This window comes from Taeniopygia guttata, chromosome 3 (genome assembly GCF_048771995.1).
Source record: "Taeniopygia guttata chromosome 3, bTaeGut7.mat, whole genome shotgun sequence".
NCBI classification, from domain to species: domain Eukaryota; kingdom Metazoa; phylum Chordata; class Aves; order Passeriformes; family Estrildidae; genus Taeniopygia; species Taeniopygia guttata.
In genome coordinates, this window is record NC_133027.1 from 66,522,423 (window position 1) to 66,541,795 (window position 19,373).

A 19,373-nucleotide genomic window follows, 5' to 3' on the forward strand; every position below is an offset into this window, starting at 1 on the left:
CAAATACTGCCTCTGATACCACCAGCATGTAGAATCCGCATCAAATAGGTATCTTGCATTCAGTAGTGACGACTGCATTCAGCTTAACTAGTATTTGATTCAGGAATGCAACCAGAGCTTGGAGACAGTTTACAAGTAAAGCACATTAAAGCACAAGTAGCAGCAGGATAGCTCCCGCTATTATGGAAAAGAATGATAAATCGCCACTGAAGCACAGCTGCAGCATGTACAAGTCAAACTCACAGCATTCTCACACAGTCTCTCAGAAGAGTCTGTATATGCTGGGACTCAATGCCTCAGTTCTTCTATCTCTTCATTCAGTTTCCCTCTCCAGTTTGGATTATTGCTTCAATATTCACCACATGCCAAAATGTCACAGTATTAGACTCCCATTCTTCAAGCTCTGCTTTATATGCCATAACTTTTTATTAATCCTATCTGATTACTACTTTTTTTCTCAGTGCTGTAAACAACTGCTAGGTTCTGCTCATCTGAAGATGATCAAAGCTACCTGAACAGACATTCTGACTAAAGGAATTTAAATGTGATACTACAGCAGGCATTGAACTTCCACTGAACTTAAATCTCATTTTAGAAAATTACATGCAGCACAGAGTTTAGCAGTAGTAATCTCAGAAAAACAATCCAAAACACAGGCAAATCCCCTACAATACTTTAAGCATCAAGAAAGTTAAATATTTCCTTACACAGCAGAATATCTAATCCAGTGATGGAGAGAGAAAACCAAAATGCAGTCTGTCTAGAAAGTGAAATAGTCACAAGTTTTTAAGACTGAACTTAGTGCAGTATGGGTACCATTTTTATTCATAAAAACTATTAGTATGTTAGTGTTAGCAAATGTCAGGGCAAAACATCAATTTCTGAGCAGTCCTCTATTTAATGATGTTTTATATTTTGCCATTCCATAAGCAGTCTGAAATACAACCATTATCTAAACACTCTAAATTTTTGTTTCTGTACTATTCTAACAAACAACTTTTAGAAGAAGCTTTACTCACAGAACAACACACTGAAAATGTTCTTTGCAAACCAGCAGCATATCATAATGATCAGAAAATCCTTCCAATTTATTATTCGGAAAAAGCAGTTAGAACAAACCCACAAGCTACAATATGTGTCTTCAATGTTATGTAGTCAAATCTTTAATTGTGGAAGGGAATCTATGCTGCATAATACACCAAAGCAATAGAAATGGGTAAATAATCTGAAAATGAATGACCAATCATCATACTGAAATTTGTATAAATATTAGTAATTTCCAAATTATGTTCGAATGTTTGTAAATAGTTTCCCATATGTAACTTTACTCTTGGAGTACTTACTGGAATCCTATGGCAGGCACTGAGCACCATGCTTGAACACCCAAACGCTGGGTATGAGCTTTAAAGAAAATACAATCACACTAAAAGAGAAACTCCAAAAGTTTTATTAAGATTTCAACAGACATTGAAAAAAAATTGCATAATGATTGAAAACATAATATTTTAAACAAAGTAGCAATGTGGTATCAAGTAAAAGAAAGTCTGGGACAGCTGTCTATGTATGGAACATGTACCAGGAAAGGGATATGACATTTTTAAAATTCAAGGGCAAATGTGAACAGGTCACATTTTGATAGACTGACTATACACCACAGATGTTTTACAAACTGCATAGCAGTGTTAAAAAAAAAAATGTTTTATCCTACGTATACTGTATTTCTGCATTTGGAGCAGTTTACAAGGCAGATATGTTGCTTACAACATTGATATTTTAATAGCTCTGGATTCTCATAAAAAATAAACTAATTTTAACAAAAAAGCCTGTATCTACATTTGAAAATAAAAGTGCATGTATTGAGAAATAGTGTTACTTCTTAAAAAGAGTACTTTAAAAATTCATTTTAATGGATCAACAACTGATGATACTTTAAATGTAGTTCTGCACTGTGCTACAAGCGAGGTTCTAACACCAGTTCCTCTATCTGAACATCCTCTTTTCCATAAGCACCAAGACACGTGCCTGCCTACCATACTTATCAGGGTTCTGGGAATTTACAAAGAATGCAGAGTACCAAAACCACCACATTGCTCACTAAAAAATACCAGTAACCCAAGACAGATGTTTTGAAGTAGATTTAGCCATAAATGCGAGCATTATCTCCTCTACTTTCAGGATCCTTCCAGTCACACAACTACTTTTAAACACTGAAGAGCAGCAGCATGGAGCCTTTAGAGCTGAAAGACAAGAACTGATGAAAGTTGTCACCTGCCTAGTACTGAAGAATTTGTTGGTAATGAGCATTTCAATACATTTGAAGAACCAGGCTGGGGGTGTAAGATTCCTACCTAAAACCCAGTTGGTATAGTCAGATCTGTACCTGAATCCAGATGCTCCTTTCCAGATAACTGTGGTAACAGCTAAGAATTACTGCAAATGTTGCTAACTTCTGTAGAGGGTTTACTCCTTTCTTCTCTTTACACAACAAAGAAGAGAAGTTGGGGAATGAGAACATGCAGTTTGAAAAGGCAAAACTTCTATTTGAGTTCTTATAATTTCAACTCATGGCACTGAAGAACTAGGTTTCTTTTAGTTTTTGTTGGTGGGTTTTTTTTGGTTTTTTTGGTTTTTTATTTTTTTTTTCTGGGCACCTGTAGCACTCTGAATAGAAAAAAAGGCAGTGAATGTTTATCTGGACTGAATCCAGAATGGGAAATGCACAGATACCAAAGCTGTGAACTGCAGCCAGATTAGCCATAAACAAGTGTCCGGTACAGAAATTACAAGTAATAAATTTAGCCATTTTGTAAACATCTCCTCCTTACTAATATCTTATTTTTTTTTTCCCTATAATGGAAATACACACTGTATTTCATTGTTCCAAGCTCTGGTCTGTTTCTGTTTTAGTTTTGTGGCACAGTTGCTAAGTGCAACAGGCAAGAGAGACTCACAGTAATACAAACAAGTTGGAAAGTCAGTTCAAGTTATTAAAGTTTTGCTGTACCAGGCCATTTTTCATAGCATGTATTCTCTGTTCACAAACACTTCATAAGATCTTTTCTTATGGAAGACTGGAAGCGAACTGGAGTTATTGGTTTAACAAATGTGGATTAACATAATGTTTCTGATATGCCTTATGCAATTAACAAATCATGTCTCATCTTATGAAGATGATACATTTGCTATACATACCAGTAATTTAAAATGCTCCTTAAAAAAGCAGCATTTTTATAGACTAATTAACAGAAAAGGAGACAACACATGTCACAATACCACAGAACAACTAAAGCCCTTTCATTAGCTGCACTATAAATTCGTAACTGTTTGTCACGTAGTTTGAATTTCTGACTGCTCAAGCAATTTAACCCTCAGCCAACTGCAGGACAAGGAAAAATGTTCTGAACATTTGACATTGATATCATTTCAGGTGTGAGAGTAAAAACTAGTATTCCATTGTTTTAGCTCTAAAAGTTTTCCTCCCAGAAGTAAAACAACTGTTAAGAGTTCAGAAGAAAAAATAGCAATTGTTGACATGTCAAAACAAAGTTGTACTAAAAATTAAGCTGCTGTAAATCTGAGTTCACTTAGATCATTACTAAAAAAAACCACTTTTTAAAAAAAAAGCTGATCCTAGATCACCTGTTAACTAGGAAGAGCAGTAGAACACTGATTTCATGAGAAAAAATGTGCTTAAAAGCTGTGTTTGAGACATCTATTATAAAGTTTTGAATTCTTCCTTATCTTTCAAATATTTGGATTATAATTTGTTTAAAAAAAAAAAAAAGACCAGACACAGAAGGTACAGGATTTGGACAGGACTTTTCTCTCACTACAATTCAGTGTTTCCTATCCAAATGTGGATACCATTTAGAGGCCATTTTTGAAATGTTATCAGTCAACAGCTACATGGGCACCAGTGAATCAGAAAACACACCGTAGGATTTTGTTCTTAAATTACATAAGTTAGATAAAACTACCCTGTCCAGCAAGTTCCGAATTTTTCAAACATTAAGGCAACTTTCATTACTTTCCAGCTAAACAGTATTATAAAAAATAAATGTCACTTCAAACCTTATATACACAGTGACAGAGTACATTTAGCTAGAAAGTATATTTAGTACATTAATAAAGTGTCTCATAATATTACCGAGGTTATATCAGGTGCTTGAGTGTATGTGCAATTGGAGTGGCTGCAGTACTTAAAGTACGGGTTTCAAAACAGAGCGCAGTGACCGTCCCTCCTTGGTGAGCTCTCGTGTCACACACATGCATGGCAGCGGCACAGCCTCCTCTCTTCTCTCCACAGCATTGTAGCTACACTTCTTCAAGTGGTCAGCCATGCTCACGATGTCAGCAAACTTCCACTCATTCACAGTACAAAAGGCTGTACTGAAGCGCCAAACCTAGGAAATAAGCTGCACTTAGGCTCACAGTGTTTTAAGATACTCGAACTCAGAGCAGAAAAGTTACACCCTTCTGCTATAGAACTTTCAGGTAACATTGTCAAAACCACATACTAAAAATCAACATGACAAAAATACACTATACAGAACTCAGTATTGTTTGTCTCAGGCTGATTCAGACTCTAAGACAACTCTGGACACTGTGAAGAAACAAAGGCAATATTTTTTGTGTCCACAAAATAGATACAATCAGAAGTTAAATTACAATGTATTTAAAGACCAGCCACAACAGTTTGTGTCTTAGCAACTTCTGCAGCTCCAAATGAGTGCTGCAAACACTCTGCAGTTTGGGGTGGGGAGAATGGTAAAAACTGTATTACACAAAGGTCATCCTAAGGTTTTAAATTGTTACAATATTTGAGGCATTCAGCACCAAGGCAATAGATACGATCTCGACAGGTTTGAAAAAAAAAAATTGCTGTAAACACGACACAGGCAAGAAAAGCAAACTTTGTAGGCAGCCTTCCCACTTCTATGGCCTATTGATCTTAAAGCAAATCATGAAGTAATCTTATAACATTTTAAAATACCAGAAATAACGGAAGTTAATTTACTTATATGCAGCAAAAACTATACAGACACTGCTTCTATTTTTCCAAGTGTGGAGAAGACTGAGACAACCTTCTGCAATTTTCACTTTCTATACAACAATCTCTTTCTTGTCAGGTTATTATACCAAAATCCAGTAGTAACAGGCATAGTATTAAGAGAAAAAGCAGAAACAGGACCAATGTAATACTTTCCCTTTCACGTTAAAAATAAAAACAAAAAACAAACAAACAAAAAAAAAAACCAACCAAAAAACTTACCTTTTCTTTTACCTGCCAAGAACTTCCTTCTGGGCACTTTCTCTTCTCCCAAAGCAGTATCACCATTCCACGTGCTTGAAGTAAGCTTCCACACACATCTCTCATTAAACGTGACACTCTTGAGAGCTGACATAAACTAAAGCCGTCTAGAAAACTAGCAATATGCTGCAGCACCTCAAAAGGTAGACTACTCAGATGGTCATTGTGTAGTCCAATTAAGCAGCTTTTCGCTGGTTCTACTAATACTGTGGATATACAAGGCTGAACTCCAAATGACCGTAAGTGGCGGTCATGAATAATTTTTGCCCCTTGTGTTGAAGGGCAAAACCTTCGTTGAGAATATGTGCACCCATAATATGCTAAAGGACACCTCTGCTCCATCCAGCCATTAAGGCCAGCATGAATGTCTCCATGCACATTCTTAAAATGTGATGAAAATTCATTCCTTCTAAACAACTGTCCACAAACAAATGTAAACATTGAACGCTGTTTTGTTTGGTATCTAGCCACATATTCCAATACCAAATCCAATCCAAGGGTCTGGAATGGACTTGGATTTGAGAGCTGTGGGTTGGCATGATCACATGCAGAAGCTGAAGCTATTTCCCCCACCATTGTATTTGTGGCCAGTATAGCAGATGGGAGAGAAAATGTTTGGGTCCCAAAGTCAACATGATACACATCAACAGCGCGACTTTCTGATATCCCCCTACCTCCGGGAGAATCTCCTAGGCAAAACAACAGAGCTGCAGTGATTAGATCAATTCCCTGAAGACCCATAGGATCTTCTGTTATCTCCAAATCTGATGTATCAACAGCTTTGTCTTCTTTTGGTGTTGACCAATAATGGTTAACAAGGAATCTGTATGATCGATGCCGTAAAAGTGAAAATGCATCTATGTTTCTCAGTCTTTCTTGCTCTACTTGTCTCTCTAACATTTCTTCTTCATTAGCATTATGGGGAAGTAGTACATGACTAGCATTGCCATTAACTAAGTGATCAGCTGGTGTTGCTTCAACTTGTGCTGTTACAGGGCAGGAGCTGCAAGACTGTAATGCTTCATCCTCATGAGACGCAGTACATTCACCATTTGCTACACTAGATGGTTTTGAATTTGATACACCAAGATCTTCACTGTGGCCCAACACCTTTGAACATTCATTTTCTACATGAAAGCCGTTACACAAAAGAGAGGAGTTACTGAGGTTTAGATTTAAGTCATGGTTTTGCACTACATCATAACAAATATCACAAGAACCATTTTGCTCTGTTTGTGAATTTTGACTCACGCTATCAAAGTTAATTCCCCCAACCGCTCCTACATCTTCATCTGGATTTTCAGAGTCAGACTTTTTATCCTGAATAACGCCACTAGAAGCTTGTTCTTTAATCTTGGGATCTTCTTTCATTTCATGTGGTGAAATGCAGTGGTTTGAACTTAACATACCAATGTCCCTTGTAGCAGTGTTCAGGATATCCAGAGCAGCAGCTAAACTCCTCGTTGTTTCTACAGTAGCTTGATAAAGTGCACCATAGGACTCTTCATCTACAGGCATCAAACCATTGGTATGCACTGTATCGGGGGCACTTGATTTGACAGAGGTTTGCTCTCTGGATTCTGGTATTTGATCACCTGCTTTTGACATCATAGTTGCTACTTTAAGTGATTCTAATAACATGCGCTGGTCTTGAAGAGCTAAAGCCATATCTAGCTGCTCCACTTCATCAACATCTTTACTCAGGTTTTCATAAGATTTTCGGTCAGCATAACTGACTGGCCATCTATTCCACTCCATGGTACAACATACCACACTTGCAGGACAAACTTCTAGATGATCAGCAATTTTATTTCGGGCTACTATGAAGGGACATCCAAAGCCACTATTCAAACAAGGCACTCTTTCAAGTGGACATAACATGCGATGTTCCTCAGCTTTACATGAGTGAAAAACTGCTCCACAAACCAAGGGGCAGCCAATCAAATCACAGGAAATGCCCGGCTCTGGTCTGGTCATACAACGACGGCTGACACAGTTCACACAGTGTAAGTGTTGCTGATGTTCCTCCATGACTGTAAATCCAACTCTGAGTAAAGAGAAAGGAGACAACAGAATAGAATATTGACTCAATATTGTTAATATTTACTAGCTACTGTTGATCAGTAGACATTTTATGAAAACAAGTAACATCTTATTTCAAAGAAATGGTGCTTAAAAGTTAAGCTGAAAATTAAAAATACATATTTGTATCAGAGCCCAGAACATAGTCTATGCATTTATTTACCAGGTCTAATATACGCAACTTAAATAAAAATGTTGTATAATCCTTCACTGTGGAATAGCCCCTTTTCCCTGCTCATTGCAAAAAGATCATTCCATGAAAAACAAAGCATGACCTTTGACTAACTATATAACCAACTACTTGTAGCCAACAACAATTATAAATGATATAATTGCACAGAGACAAAATAAAGGAAACCAGATTCATCCTCATGTCCAATTCTCTAAATTAAACAGAGGCTGCCTGCTCCCACCTAAGCTGCTGGCACCCTCTTCTTGCATCCTGCTTAAGGCAATCTGCAGCCTTCAATGAGCATCTCGATTCCATGCCATGTCACATTCTCTCCCCACTCCCTGCTTCTGACAGACTGCAGTCCTTTACAACAGCTCTTCACTTTTTCTTTATCTAAAGCCTACAGTCTTTCCCTTTATTTTCTACAGTAGTTGTTGTACAATGGTAGCAAATAATACTACATAATTACACTACATATTAAATAAGTCCTTTTATTTCACTGAAAACATTTACATAAAACTTGAGTTGCCTATGTCCACTTCAACCCACAAAAGGTAATTTTTTAATGTATCCCATTGCCACTCTGATCACAATACCAGGAATTCAAAGTGTAAGGATATCAACAATTCTGAATAACAAGGCCAAACAGCAGTAAAAATCAAAACACATATACATCCATGGTGCAATCTAAAACAATACATTGACACCAACAAAAAACTCAATTGTTGAAGAAAAATAAATTAAAAATTAAGAAAAAAGAAAAAAAAAGAAGAGTAAACTTTGTGTCTTTGTATCATACTTTGAGAAAGTCTGGAACTGCTGTCCAGCTGGAGTGCAGGCCCACACATGTTACCAAGCTCTCCCCTACACTCTTACAAACTCCCTCTCAGAAGTGATATCAGTACAGATTAAAGTTCAGAGGTATCAGTGAATGACTTGCACAAAGCCAAACCTCAAAAAATATTGTTTCAAAGATACATTGCTCAGTCCGTCTTTTCCTTACTCCCCCCAGCAATTTTCTTGAGAAATAAAATGCTCAAATAATTTAAGATTAATAAAAAGGGTTCCTTATTCTGCTAACAAGTGCTCTCACGCATTGTCTTTAAACTAAACACTTCAGGTTTAATGCATTAAACCTTCTTAAATTAAAATTACTCTAAACTATAAAAAGCAAACTATTTCTCTTGAAACTGAAGGCAAAAGGAAACAAAAGTGCATTTTAGACACTCCACCTTAAATAACTTAAAGCATTCAAATAGAAATATATGCAACACTTCCCTCACTTGTATTCTTTTATAATGCTTTGAAATTCATGCCAACTTTAAGTAGCAATCAGTCCTCATCCCCCCATGCGTCGTAATTTGGATAACTTAAATATTTTAGCCACCCACTCTCCTGAACACTTTTAACAAAAAGGCGTATGTGCTACACTTAGCAGGCAAAACACAGCTGAATTTCCCCACCACCTTACCTCACATACTGAGTAACAGTAAGTTTCAAATAAATTGTCAAGCGTATCAGTCATAGGACTCAGTGACTGACTTGTTCCACATTTTTGCAAACAGCTCGGCACACAACCTGCTTTTGACTTGCAAATTAAGTCAGATAGCATCTACTACAAAGAGATTAAACATGTTCCGTAAATAATGGAAAAATTAAATATTTGACTTCTCTGAAGAGAATTTTAGTTCTTCCAGCAAAGCCCTCTCCTCAGTAATTCTTGCCAAATAATGTGGCCTGTTGCTAGAAAATCTCAGAAATCTCCATCAATACTGAAACCAAACTACTTCTCCTCAAGTTAACAGGTGAACAGAGATCAAAAGGAAGCTCTCAGGTTATGTGTGTCTTTTAAAGTGCATAAGACAAAATGGAAATAGCACTGAAAAAGACAATTGTTAGTTTATAATGACAGTGCCTTTAGAGAGCCCAGCCCCTGTTTCATCTATCTAAACCAAGTCCTGCTACCATAAAGCAACAATCTGCTCACTTCAAGCTGGCCAGAAGTGAGCCACTGGGAGAGCAGCATGTGGGTGTGTTCAGGGCACGACTACCTATGACTCTCTTAGGATGGGACAGTGTGTTGCTGACTGGGCTCAGCTGCACAGGTCTCATCTGCCCACGAGGGTACCCAAGATGATCTCTGCTTCACTATGAGTGTTATGGACGTTCTCACCCTATTGAGCGGCTTCACCATCCACTTGACAGTACCCCAGGTGAAAAGAGGGCCCTCATGTCATGAGCTGCCGATGCCCTTTCCCACAGGATGGAAAAGCTGGGCACAGACTGACAGCAGCCCTAGGGCAGTGCTGTCAAGACCCACAGGACACCCACAGGAGCGGGCGTATTCCACAGCAGCGAGGGGCAGGCCTGGGCTGCCCTGCGAGCTGCCACCGCATGGCTCCGCACTGGGCACACCCCGGCGCGTGGAGCGGGTGCAGACACACATCCTTTCCAGACCCTCATGATTGCCCGTAGCCCATTCCATACTGACTGTGACACCTGGACTTCAGTGGGAAATTTCACATCAACACCATCAGATCATGTCAAGATGTGTTGCATGACAGCAATCTGGGCCAAAATTTTACTGATTTTGGGCAAGGCAGATAAGCCACCTTCACTTAACCCAGAAAGGGGACACATGTCAATTATGCTGGAAAAATAGCACACACTGCTAAGCCAGCACTATTCTACTGCTTCTAGGCCAAAGCTGGCCCACATGCAGCAGCTCAGAACACAGTCAAACTGAGCTCGTGTTTGCCTGTACCGTTTCTAGAGACATACCCTAAATTAGTCAACCATCATTAAATGGTTGACCAAATTAAACTCATCTTTAAATAGCCTGAGCTTACACAGAACATTCTATTAAGACAGTAAAACATCCTCCTCCCCAGCACACTATCTTGGTCTATACAAATCAGATTGTGAAACCTGAGTTGCACAATGATACTGGCTTTTCTCAGCCTCCTGAACTCCTTTCACTCATAGGCTAATATTCATCAAAACTTTTATTTCATATAAGCAAATGATCTTTCAAAGTAAGAAGGAAACAAAATCTGGCAAAAACATCAAATATCACTAACAGACAAAGCCAAAGCTGACACTAAAAGACCAAGTCTTACCAATAGCTAGATGCAAATTTACTCTATTACAGATGCTTCAGGCTGGTTTTATCAAGAAACAGTTATGCACAAAATCACACAGCTAAAGCAACTTATTCTCTCAGTTACTATAAATAAGAATTTTACTGGTTACCAAGAAGCTTGATATTAGTTGCCATTTATCTTAAAATTCAAATCCTTTGGCTCATTTTCTAAACATATAATTTAAAATATCTTCAGACATCAGTAGACCATCAGCAGAACATTCACTAAAATTCTGCGTTCTGCTTACAAGCTTTAACTCCTCAGCACCTCCTGCAAAATTTCAATTTAGTCAGAATGTTGCATTTTATTTAGCAATTACTACAAAGTCTCTTTAAATATATTAAATGTCCTTTTATGCATTTTAAATTTTAATACTTGAGCTTCAAATTCAACAGCTGTTTTGAGTAGTCATGAGTTCCTGGACTGCTTGAACTACTTTAGGCTTCTGATATAATTCAATTCTTGAATTGCAAATTAAGTCCAAAGGAAAAAAAAAACCCAAATGACCCTATCAAACTGGTAAAATAAATAGATAACACCTCAAGAATTATCACACTGATTAATCAGCAAAAGACCATGACTCACTCTATTTTGTAAGCTAACTTTGTAAAGCACAGAACTTAGCACCTCTTTTATTCATAGATTAAGAGCATTCACATATGAATAATTTCCCATTACAGAACCTCAACCAATATATCATTAGTACCATACTGAGAACAAGAACCACCCTCTTCCCAAATACTGCTTTGTAAATTAAAAACCTGCTGGGTAAAGGGGAGATAGAGAAAATTCTCCCTGGAGGTAACAAGTCCTTTTATTTCCTCTAATACAGCAAACTGAAAGGGCTAACAAAGAAGGTCATTGCTGACATAAAGAAAAATACCTGTTGTTAAAACACCAATATTTACAGAATTATATCCCACTGTGCTCCTTGTCACAATATGGTCAGAAGATAGTGTCAGATCAATGACTACAGCAAGAACGAACAGCTGTCCTTTTCTGATAATGTAGTGTCAGCAACCAGCTTCAGTTCCTTCAGTTCAGGGTGCTGAAGTACATACACTTGACTGTTACTAGCAGAGAAACCTAAAAATACATCCCGTTCCAGTGAGGTGACCACTGCTCTCAGAATTTGTGCCATCACTTGATGTTATTGTACATACTATACAGTCAGCTGACTAAATCAGCCAGAACATGCTTTGAAAATCTGTCATAATTAAAAGGATTAAAATTCCAGCTGCTACAGCCACGTGATTTCCAGTTGCTGTTGTAACACAAACATTAAAATAGCATAATAAGGGTTTCAGACACACACAATGCTTCAGCTGCAAGTGCAAGTTCTCACTTTCTTCTATACCACAAAAACTGTACTTAGTATTATCAAACCCAAAGCCTGCTTGCTCACTCTCTTCTATATTAATACTTTGGGACCAATAAGACAGGAAATCACAGCAACCATTACTGCTATTGGAGCCCTCCATTACATAGCCCCTTATTATTCATCCAACCTATGAAGCTCAACTACCTTTAAGACTCTTCTATCAAATTCAACTGATTAGACCAACAGGTTCTTGAACTACTGCTTCAAGGAAGTAGAAGACTAGAGACACACAAGCTGTACTACAGGTTTAAACTCCCAGGAGCATCCAAATTCACCCACAAGCAAATACACGTAAAACATACCAAAAAATTCCCTTTTGTTTTGGGCACTGCAGAAGTGAAGTTTTAGCTCTTATATTTTTCAGATGCTGCACAGCATTAGTGTATAACTCTGAACTTCATATAGAGTATTAGTAAGCTTTCATCACAGCTTGGCCTGACAAAACAATCCTTACAGGCCTGAGAATTGGGGGGAGAGCAAACTAGGGGAGTGTGACTTCATTACCTGAAGCTGTAATTGGACAACTAACCCCTGATATGCAAATTGACTGAATTTGTATGTGCCCAAAAAACTCGTGACTATCATCCATGGGTATAGACTCTGTGAGGCTCCTGCATTGCCCAAGGTGTATCTGTTAAAAGCCTTTAATAAATTGTCATTTTATTCTCTAACTCAGTCTGCTGTCTCTTCTGATGCTACCTCAAACAGAAGCTAGACAATCTTCCATCATTTTCCCAGGTTTCTCTCAGGAGCTCTTCTTTCAGATGCCAAAAATTATTTCTCAACCTTACACAATACTAATTACCACCCCCTACCCCTAAGTTCATCAGGACAACTTTAATTTCTGTTAAAACAAAATAGACCAGGGAAGCTAAAACTATATTCAAAATAGTTGGATGGATGAGTGTTCACTGCATTCTCAAACATAAATTCATCCACAACAAAGATGAGAGCATCTTCCCTGGCTGGTAGTGACTGCACATACTGAACATACTAGAATGAGTTTACATAAATTTATTGTTAATCACTGAAAACATGAAAAGAGCTCCTATGACTAGGAGCCCAAACTACTATGTAAGCAGGACGCTACTTCAACCATTACCATCATAGACTACAGCTATTATTATGTATTAATACAAAAGAGACAGAAAAAGGTTACACTAAAGCATGGCTTTTTACTGCAAGAAAAAACCCCTCTTGGGGACACATACTTCTGGAAAGATTCTAGTTTTATCAGTGGTCTAACATCGAAGGAATATATACTAGCTGCTTTTTAAGCATAAATAAAGGTTACCTATCCACCTTACAAACAAACCAGACCAAAAAAGAGAAACCTCTAACTACAGCAGAAATCATGAACTCTAGAATTACAGCGAATTGCAATCTTTTTTATGCCAACCTTATAAAGAAGATTTTGCCTGTCTGCCCCTGCCCCAAATATCCTTTCTTCCTAGTGCAAACCATCTTCCTACCATTCAGAAAACACAGTGAAATTATTTCCTCCCAAATCACTGCAGCTAAAAAAAAAAAAAAAAAAATTCAAGGGGAAAAGAGCCAAACAAAATACTGCTTTGATTGAAGTGGACCCTCCACTGATGCCTTACCTGTCTGGCTTTGTTACATTTTAGAACAGAAGCTCTGATGAAATGACAGAACACTTTCTTCTATCCCTGTTAAACTCAGTTAAAAGAGTGCTAAAAATCAAAAGCAAAACTACCAGGCTTTTCTTTAGAGTACTTTTGTGACAGATCTGCCATGCATTCTTGCTTTCTTGACAGATTTCCCAGAGAAGAAGCCCAAAGACCTCAATGTGCCTTTGGCCACACACGGACACAGGACAATCACACAAGGAACAGCTACACTTACTGCATGGCTCAGGCACAAAAGCACTCTACCTGTTGAGATGGTGACAGGGCAGAATCAGCTAGAGAGCCAGTAGAGTTCATGTGTAAAACACTTCTGAACTTGAACACAGTGTGACTCCTTGATTGCTGCGGATTCTGCAAGAAATGAGATCAGAAGTAAGGTTTCATTTCAGAAAGACATTACTTTCTGTATGTACAATCCCCTGAAGAGGTCATGTGCTAACACAGTCTTGGGCTACAAACACTGAAATTTTCTGTAGATTTTATGGGAATATAAACAAGGTTTTAACAGACTTCACAAGTATAACCTAAGTTCTGCCACTTTAGCTTCCTGCTAGCTGTTAGTCACACTGGACGGTAACCTAATTATATTTAAGGCTGCAAGAGATTATTAAAAGTTATTATTCTGAGCTACTGCACTTAATTCACTGCTCTGACCACTTCAGGGAAAAAAAATAAATTGTATGAAAGATTGCAACAGCTGGAGAACTAAAATAAATAAAGTGATTATTTTACAAACTGCATTTTAGTCTAGTTAAAATTTGTACATCTTCAATCTTCATACATGGAAACTTATTAAGCAGTTGCTTACTATTAAAAAGCTTTTTACTGTATCAAGATGCTTCTTCCATTCTTTCATTCCCAAGGATTACCACTAAAACTTGAGAGAGGTGAAACCGAGGTGATATGCCCCAAGGAACAATGATATTCTTATCCCAGTACCAACTCAGAAATCCTCCAGAAAAGCAGGAAAGAAAATAAGCTATTTCTCAGTAACCAGAAACAGAACTACTGGAAAAAATAATGCATTCTGTATTACAGTAGATAGTTTTAACCACCAAAATGAAACAAAAAATAAATCCTTCTTACGTATTATTTTAATTCATACATGCTGCTGCCGAAGAATGCCTGACCTCTGCATACTTACAGAATCAGGCCAAACATCTCATTAATATACTGTTTCACATCTTACTATGGGACAAATTTAACCAGGTCCCATAGCAAAATGTGAGAACAACTTTAAAGTAAATAGACTATGAAAGCAATTTCTCTCCAACATCCTACACTGAAGTGCAATGTCATTAATTATGTCCATATTATTTTTTCTGTTAAAAATACACCCTTGGTAGTAGACAATGGCCTGACTAATATGTAGCAAAATAGACAGTACAGAAAGGAATTTAACAGACATACCCACAAAGATACCTTATCAGATTACACTGAGGTAGAAATGATGGGAGTTTGTCTCAAAATATTTTGAAAAATTTGAAGTAAAACAAAAATATTTGATAAGACAAAGTTTTAACAACTTTATTCTATTTTCAAGTATTTTCCTTTCTTATCAAATTAAAGACACTTTTTGCAGCAACTGTCAGGCTTTCCCCCCTTCCAAGCTGCTTGGTTTTAAAACCAACAAAACAGTAAAAAAAAAATAGTTTTAAATAAAATGACTGTCTAAACAAAACCTCACCTATCGCAAACAGTCAACAACAGAAAGCTAGGAATATATCTCATAGTGAGCATGTCATACCAGCTCTTTCAGCATGTTTCTGACATGAATAAAAAACTGGAAAACACGAACATCTTCACTACAAGTTTGCACAGGGTTTTAGGACGTACAATTATTAATCAATTTGTTATCTCTAATTTAATCATTTAGACCACCTTTTCCAAATGTCAACAGGCTTGATGTTATTTCTTTTTGCCCAAGGACTCCAGCTGAAGGATCCTATCCAAACTCATTCCTTATCTGGTGACAACAGTGACTCAGACAAAACAAGGTTTTGTAAGAGCATTAAAGCTTTGCCAATAAAGCACACTCCTATAACGATCCTATTTGCAATGAATCTATCACACCAACAAATTTCTCTGTCTAGCATACTTTTGGAAAACTACAGTTTGAACTAGAGATGTTTCTAAATAGACAAATAAAAGCCTGAACTTCAACAAAACAACACCTACCTTCCAGCACCTCTGCAGCAAAGTCTGAACCAGGTATCACACTCGGCCTGAACCACTAAGTAAAGTTTTACATGAACAGCTGTAACTACATCACTCAGAAACTTACCTCATCACGCCTCTCATTCTCAAGCCTTAAGTTTAGACCTATCATTTTTTCACCGTGATCTCATATTAAGAACTCGGATCAATGTTGGACATTTGGTAAGAAACAACACGATCTACTCAACTGGATGTTGTACTGACTGTAGGGGTTTGCAGGGTCCTGAAGCGTCAAACAGCTTTTAAAAAATCACTAAAAGATTATAATAAGACACCAAGTGTCACATCAAAAATTATTAAAAACAGTAGCTTGCAAAGTAAGTTATAATCTAGAGCTCCCCTGCCATTTTAACACTCTTGGCCTGTTTCAGACTAGTTTATATTACAAGGCTTTTCAGTCTTTTCCTTCATTCAATATTGAGACTAGACAGTGTCCTGACATTTAGGACAGCTTACACAGATTTCTCTGTAACCATCAATAATGTAAATATTCATTTCTTTGTGGCCAGTTCAGGAATACTAATCACCCCTTATACAAGCTAACCATCTCACTAATAGATACATTATCTTTATTCTCATTATGCATATAAGGAAACTGAAGGGAAATTGTCACCAGAACAATGATGACTATACATGATTCCCTGCTCCCATCTTTATTCCACTGGATCTCATTTGCCTCCTTTTAGCTAGAGCCCACCAAAGAAATAGGTCTATCAATACGATAGAAATTTTGCTCCTTTTAGTTCAATTGGACTGAAGGCAAAACAGGGATTTCTTACACAGCTGAAATCTGCAGCAGCCACAAGAACTCATTTAAAGACTAATAACCATATGCTTTCTTCTTCACAAAGTGGTAGACTACACCCTCTGTTGTAGACACTCTTTACAACCTAAAAACCTGGCTGTACAAAACCAAGCAGAAATCTTGTCCAGAAGCTTTCCAAACAGATTTTACTTGTTTAATGCAGCACTTATTTTGCCCATTAGACTTCTAACTTTGAAGTAGGAAGTAAGGGAAATATAACCCAAATTTAAGAAGTTAATTGCGTAAATTTGCACCAAATTGCAGAATTTGGTGCAAAAGAAAGAATATTCAGGCACCAGAATAAAAACACTGCTTTTGCATAGTTTTTGCCCACTCTGATGGGATTCTCCTGTTCCCTAACACCTTCTAACTTTGGATGCAAATGAGAGAATAAACCCCACAAAAAGTCTCAGCTTGTAATACAATCCCAATTCACTCTCTCTAATCTATTTCTTCTCTCGATTAAACTTGACTACTATGGAGAAATTCCACATAGATGTTTACACACATATAGAGTGGAAGACAGAGTAAAGCTGCCAGTGCATTTTTCAGTATTCCAGTTACCTGACTTGCTTAACAACAAAGTTCTTCTAATATTTTTTGTACTTCTGAGAGAGGGGTGCAGAGGAGAAGGTCATAAATAACTGACATCCTCCTCAAACCAGATGCATGCACCTTAACCCCCCCAAATCACAGCACAAGGTGTATCACATCAACGTGAAGCAGAAGACAGCAGGTTTCCAAAGAAAGGACTTAACCATCAAGTACTCCACACCAATTCTAGATAAAGTAGGGAGATATCTTGCCTTAAGTGCTAGCACAAGCAAGGTGAGGCTGTTAGTTTAGGGGCACTGGGTTTGGACTAGTATGCTAAAACTTCTCTGGCATTATTAACAACACAATCACCAAAAGGGAAACAAGGATTACAAAAAGCTCCTCAGCCAAATCCGAGTAGAGCTTTGCAGAAACAAAAGAAAGCCACCTCTCCAGCCCACGGGTTATTTCCCTCAAGAATTTGGAAGACCTGCTGCGAACAACAGCGACGCTAGAACTTTTGGAAGTGAGGCCACACAACTGTTCCAAGACGCGAGCCGTTCAACAAGCTGCTGTCATCTCCCTGTATGCTTCTGATTGCCGGGGGTTACAGGAGTACAACCACGCAACCCTCGTTACCTGCATGAAGGAGGGAAACAAAGGCTCCACCGCACGTCAAAAAACTGCTATTAAAAAAAGGGACTGAGAGAGAAAACATCACCTCTTGCATGGTCTGAGCACATCCACTCGAATTAACACAAACACGGGGGATTAGAGAAGGATTTCAGCAATATCTCTGGATTATTTGCTCTCTTCCCCCTCCTTTCAGATAGAAAGGCGACTCTCCGACTGCGGTCTCCACAGCCCCAGGCAGACCCCGGCCCTACGCCCTTCCCACGTGCAATCGCGACGCCCGACAGCGCTGGCAGCGCGGCGGGGTCAGAGGAAGCGGCCGAGGCACAGCTCGGTCCGCGCCGCCCGTGGGCCCGGCACGCACCCGGCGCTCCGGGCCCCGCGGGGCACGGGGGGCGGGCGAGGAGGAGGCGGCGCGGCCGAGCCGCGCATCGACCCCCGCGGCCTCTTCCAACCGCGACCTGTCAGGGGCGCGGCGGGGCGGCGGCGCCGGGCGCTCGGGCCCCCGCCGGGCCGCCATTTGTTTACCGCCCGGCTGCCGGGCAGCGGGCGCGGCCCCAGCGGGACGCAGGGCCCGGCTCTCCCTGCCACTCGCGGCCAGCAGCGGCGGCTCACCCGTCCCCGTTGCTCCGCAGGCAGGCGAGCAGGCACGTCAGCCTGCGCTGCTCCTCGCACTTTCCCCCCGCCGGGCTCCGGCCGCCGCCGCACTCGGTCCGCTTCTCTTCGCTTCTCTTCGCTCCGCCTCTCCCGGCCCGGCCGCGCCGCCCGCGGGGCTCCCGGCGCGTCCCCGCTCCGGCCGCGCCCCCGCCGGCCGCGCGCCAGGGCAGGGACAGCGAGCGCGCGGGGCGGGGCCGGGGCCCGGGAGCGCGCGCGCAGGCGCGGCCCCGTTCCCCCGGCGGAGGGGGCGGGGTGCCCGGATGTCGCGCGCGCTCCCCCTGCCCCGCTGCGCGCGTGCGTGGCGGCGGCCGGGGGCGGTGTGAGGGGCCGGGAGCGCCGCGGCCTCGGGAGAGCTGCTCCCGGCCCTGGCCTGGCCTGGCCTGGCCTTGGGGTCACAGCTCCCTCCGGCCGCTCTCCCGAGCCCTCTGTGCAGGCGGTGGTACGGGAGCACGGCTGCTGCCTCGGGTCCAGACAGCCCCGCTCCGATCACCGCCTTGCTTCCAGCGTGGGGCCACCAGCAGCACAATCCATCGTGTAACCGAAGTCACCTTTTCGGGGCCTCTACAGGCACTGGGCCTTGCTAAAGCTGTCACCTCAACAAAACTTTTCCTACCAGCCATCAGTAGCGCCACAGTATGCCTTTTGCTGTTACTGGCAGTGCTTCTCTGACACCTTTCTTGGAGTGTGTCAGAACTATGCTCCAGAACTTTATTCCCTTTGCACCCACATGTGCTGGTTGCTGAGCCTTCCTTTGCAGGTTCTACCCTTCGGCCTGTGGAAGCCAGTTCT

The 19,373-nt window shown here is 40.1% G+C and overlaps 1 protein-coding gene across 2 annotated transcripts; it reads right to left on the minus strand.

The window, feature by feature from the left end:
- Nucleotides 1–1,431: 1,431 nt before the first annotated feature.
- FBXO30 (F-box protein 30) lies at nt 1,432–18,760 on the minus strand. 2 transcript variants are annotated; one of them, XM_030268158.4, is made up of 4 exons: nt 18,543–18,760; nt 13,985–14,089; nt 5,273–7,358; nt 1,432–4,403 (listed from the first exon to the last, which is right to left on the minus strand). In XM_030268158.4, the coding sequence occupies exons 3-4, from the start codon at nt 7,340–7,342 to the stop codon at nt 4,200–4,202; spliced, it is 2,274 nt and encodes a 757-aa protein (XP_030124018.4). In that variant the 5' UTR covers nt 7,343–7,358; nt 13,985–14,089; nt 18,543–18,760; the 3' UTR covers nt 1,432–4,199. The 2 variants fall into 2 exon arrangements, with proteins under 2 accessions (XP_030124018.4, XP_030124019.4); XM_030268159.4 differs by lacking the exon at nt 13,985–14,089.
- Nucleotides 18,761–19,373: the final 613 nt, after the last annotated feature.

Excerpts from the sequence above, each read along its gene's own strand:
- FBXO30 (XM_030268159.4), bottom strand. The coding sequence starts at position 7,342 with ATGGAGGAACATCAGCAACACTTACACTGTGTGAACTGTGTCAGCCGT. Across the intron at positions 4,404-5,272 it reads CTTGGCAGGTAAAAGAAAAG|GTTTGGCGCTTCAGTACAGC; the intron begins GTAAGTTTTTTG and ends CTTATTTCCTAG.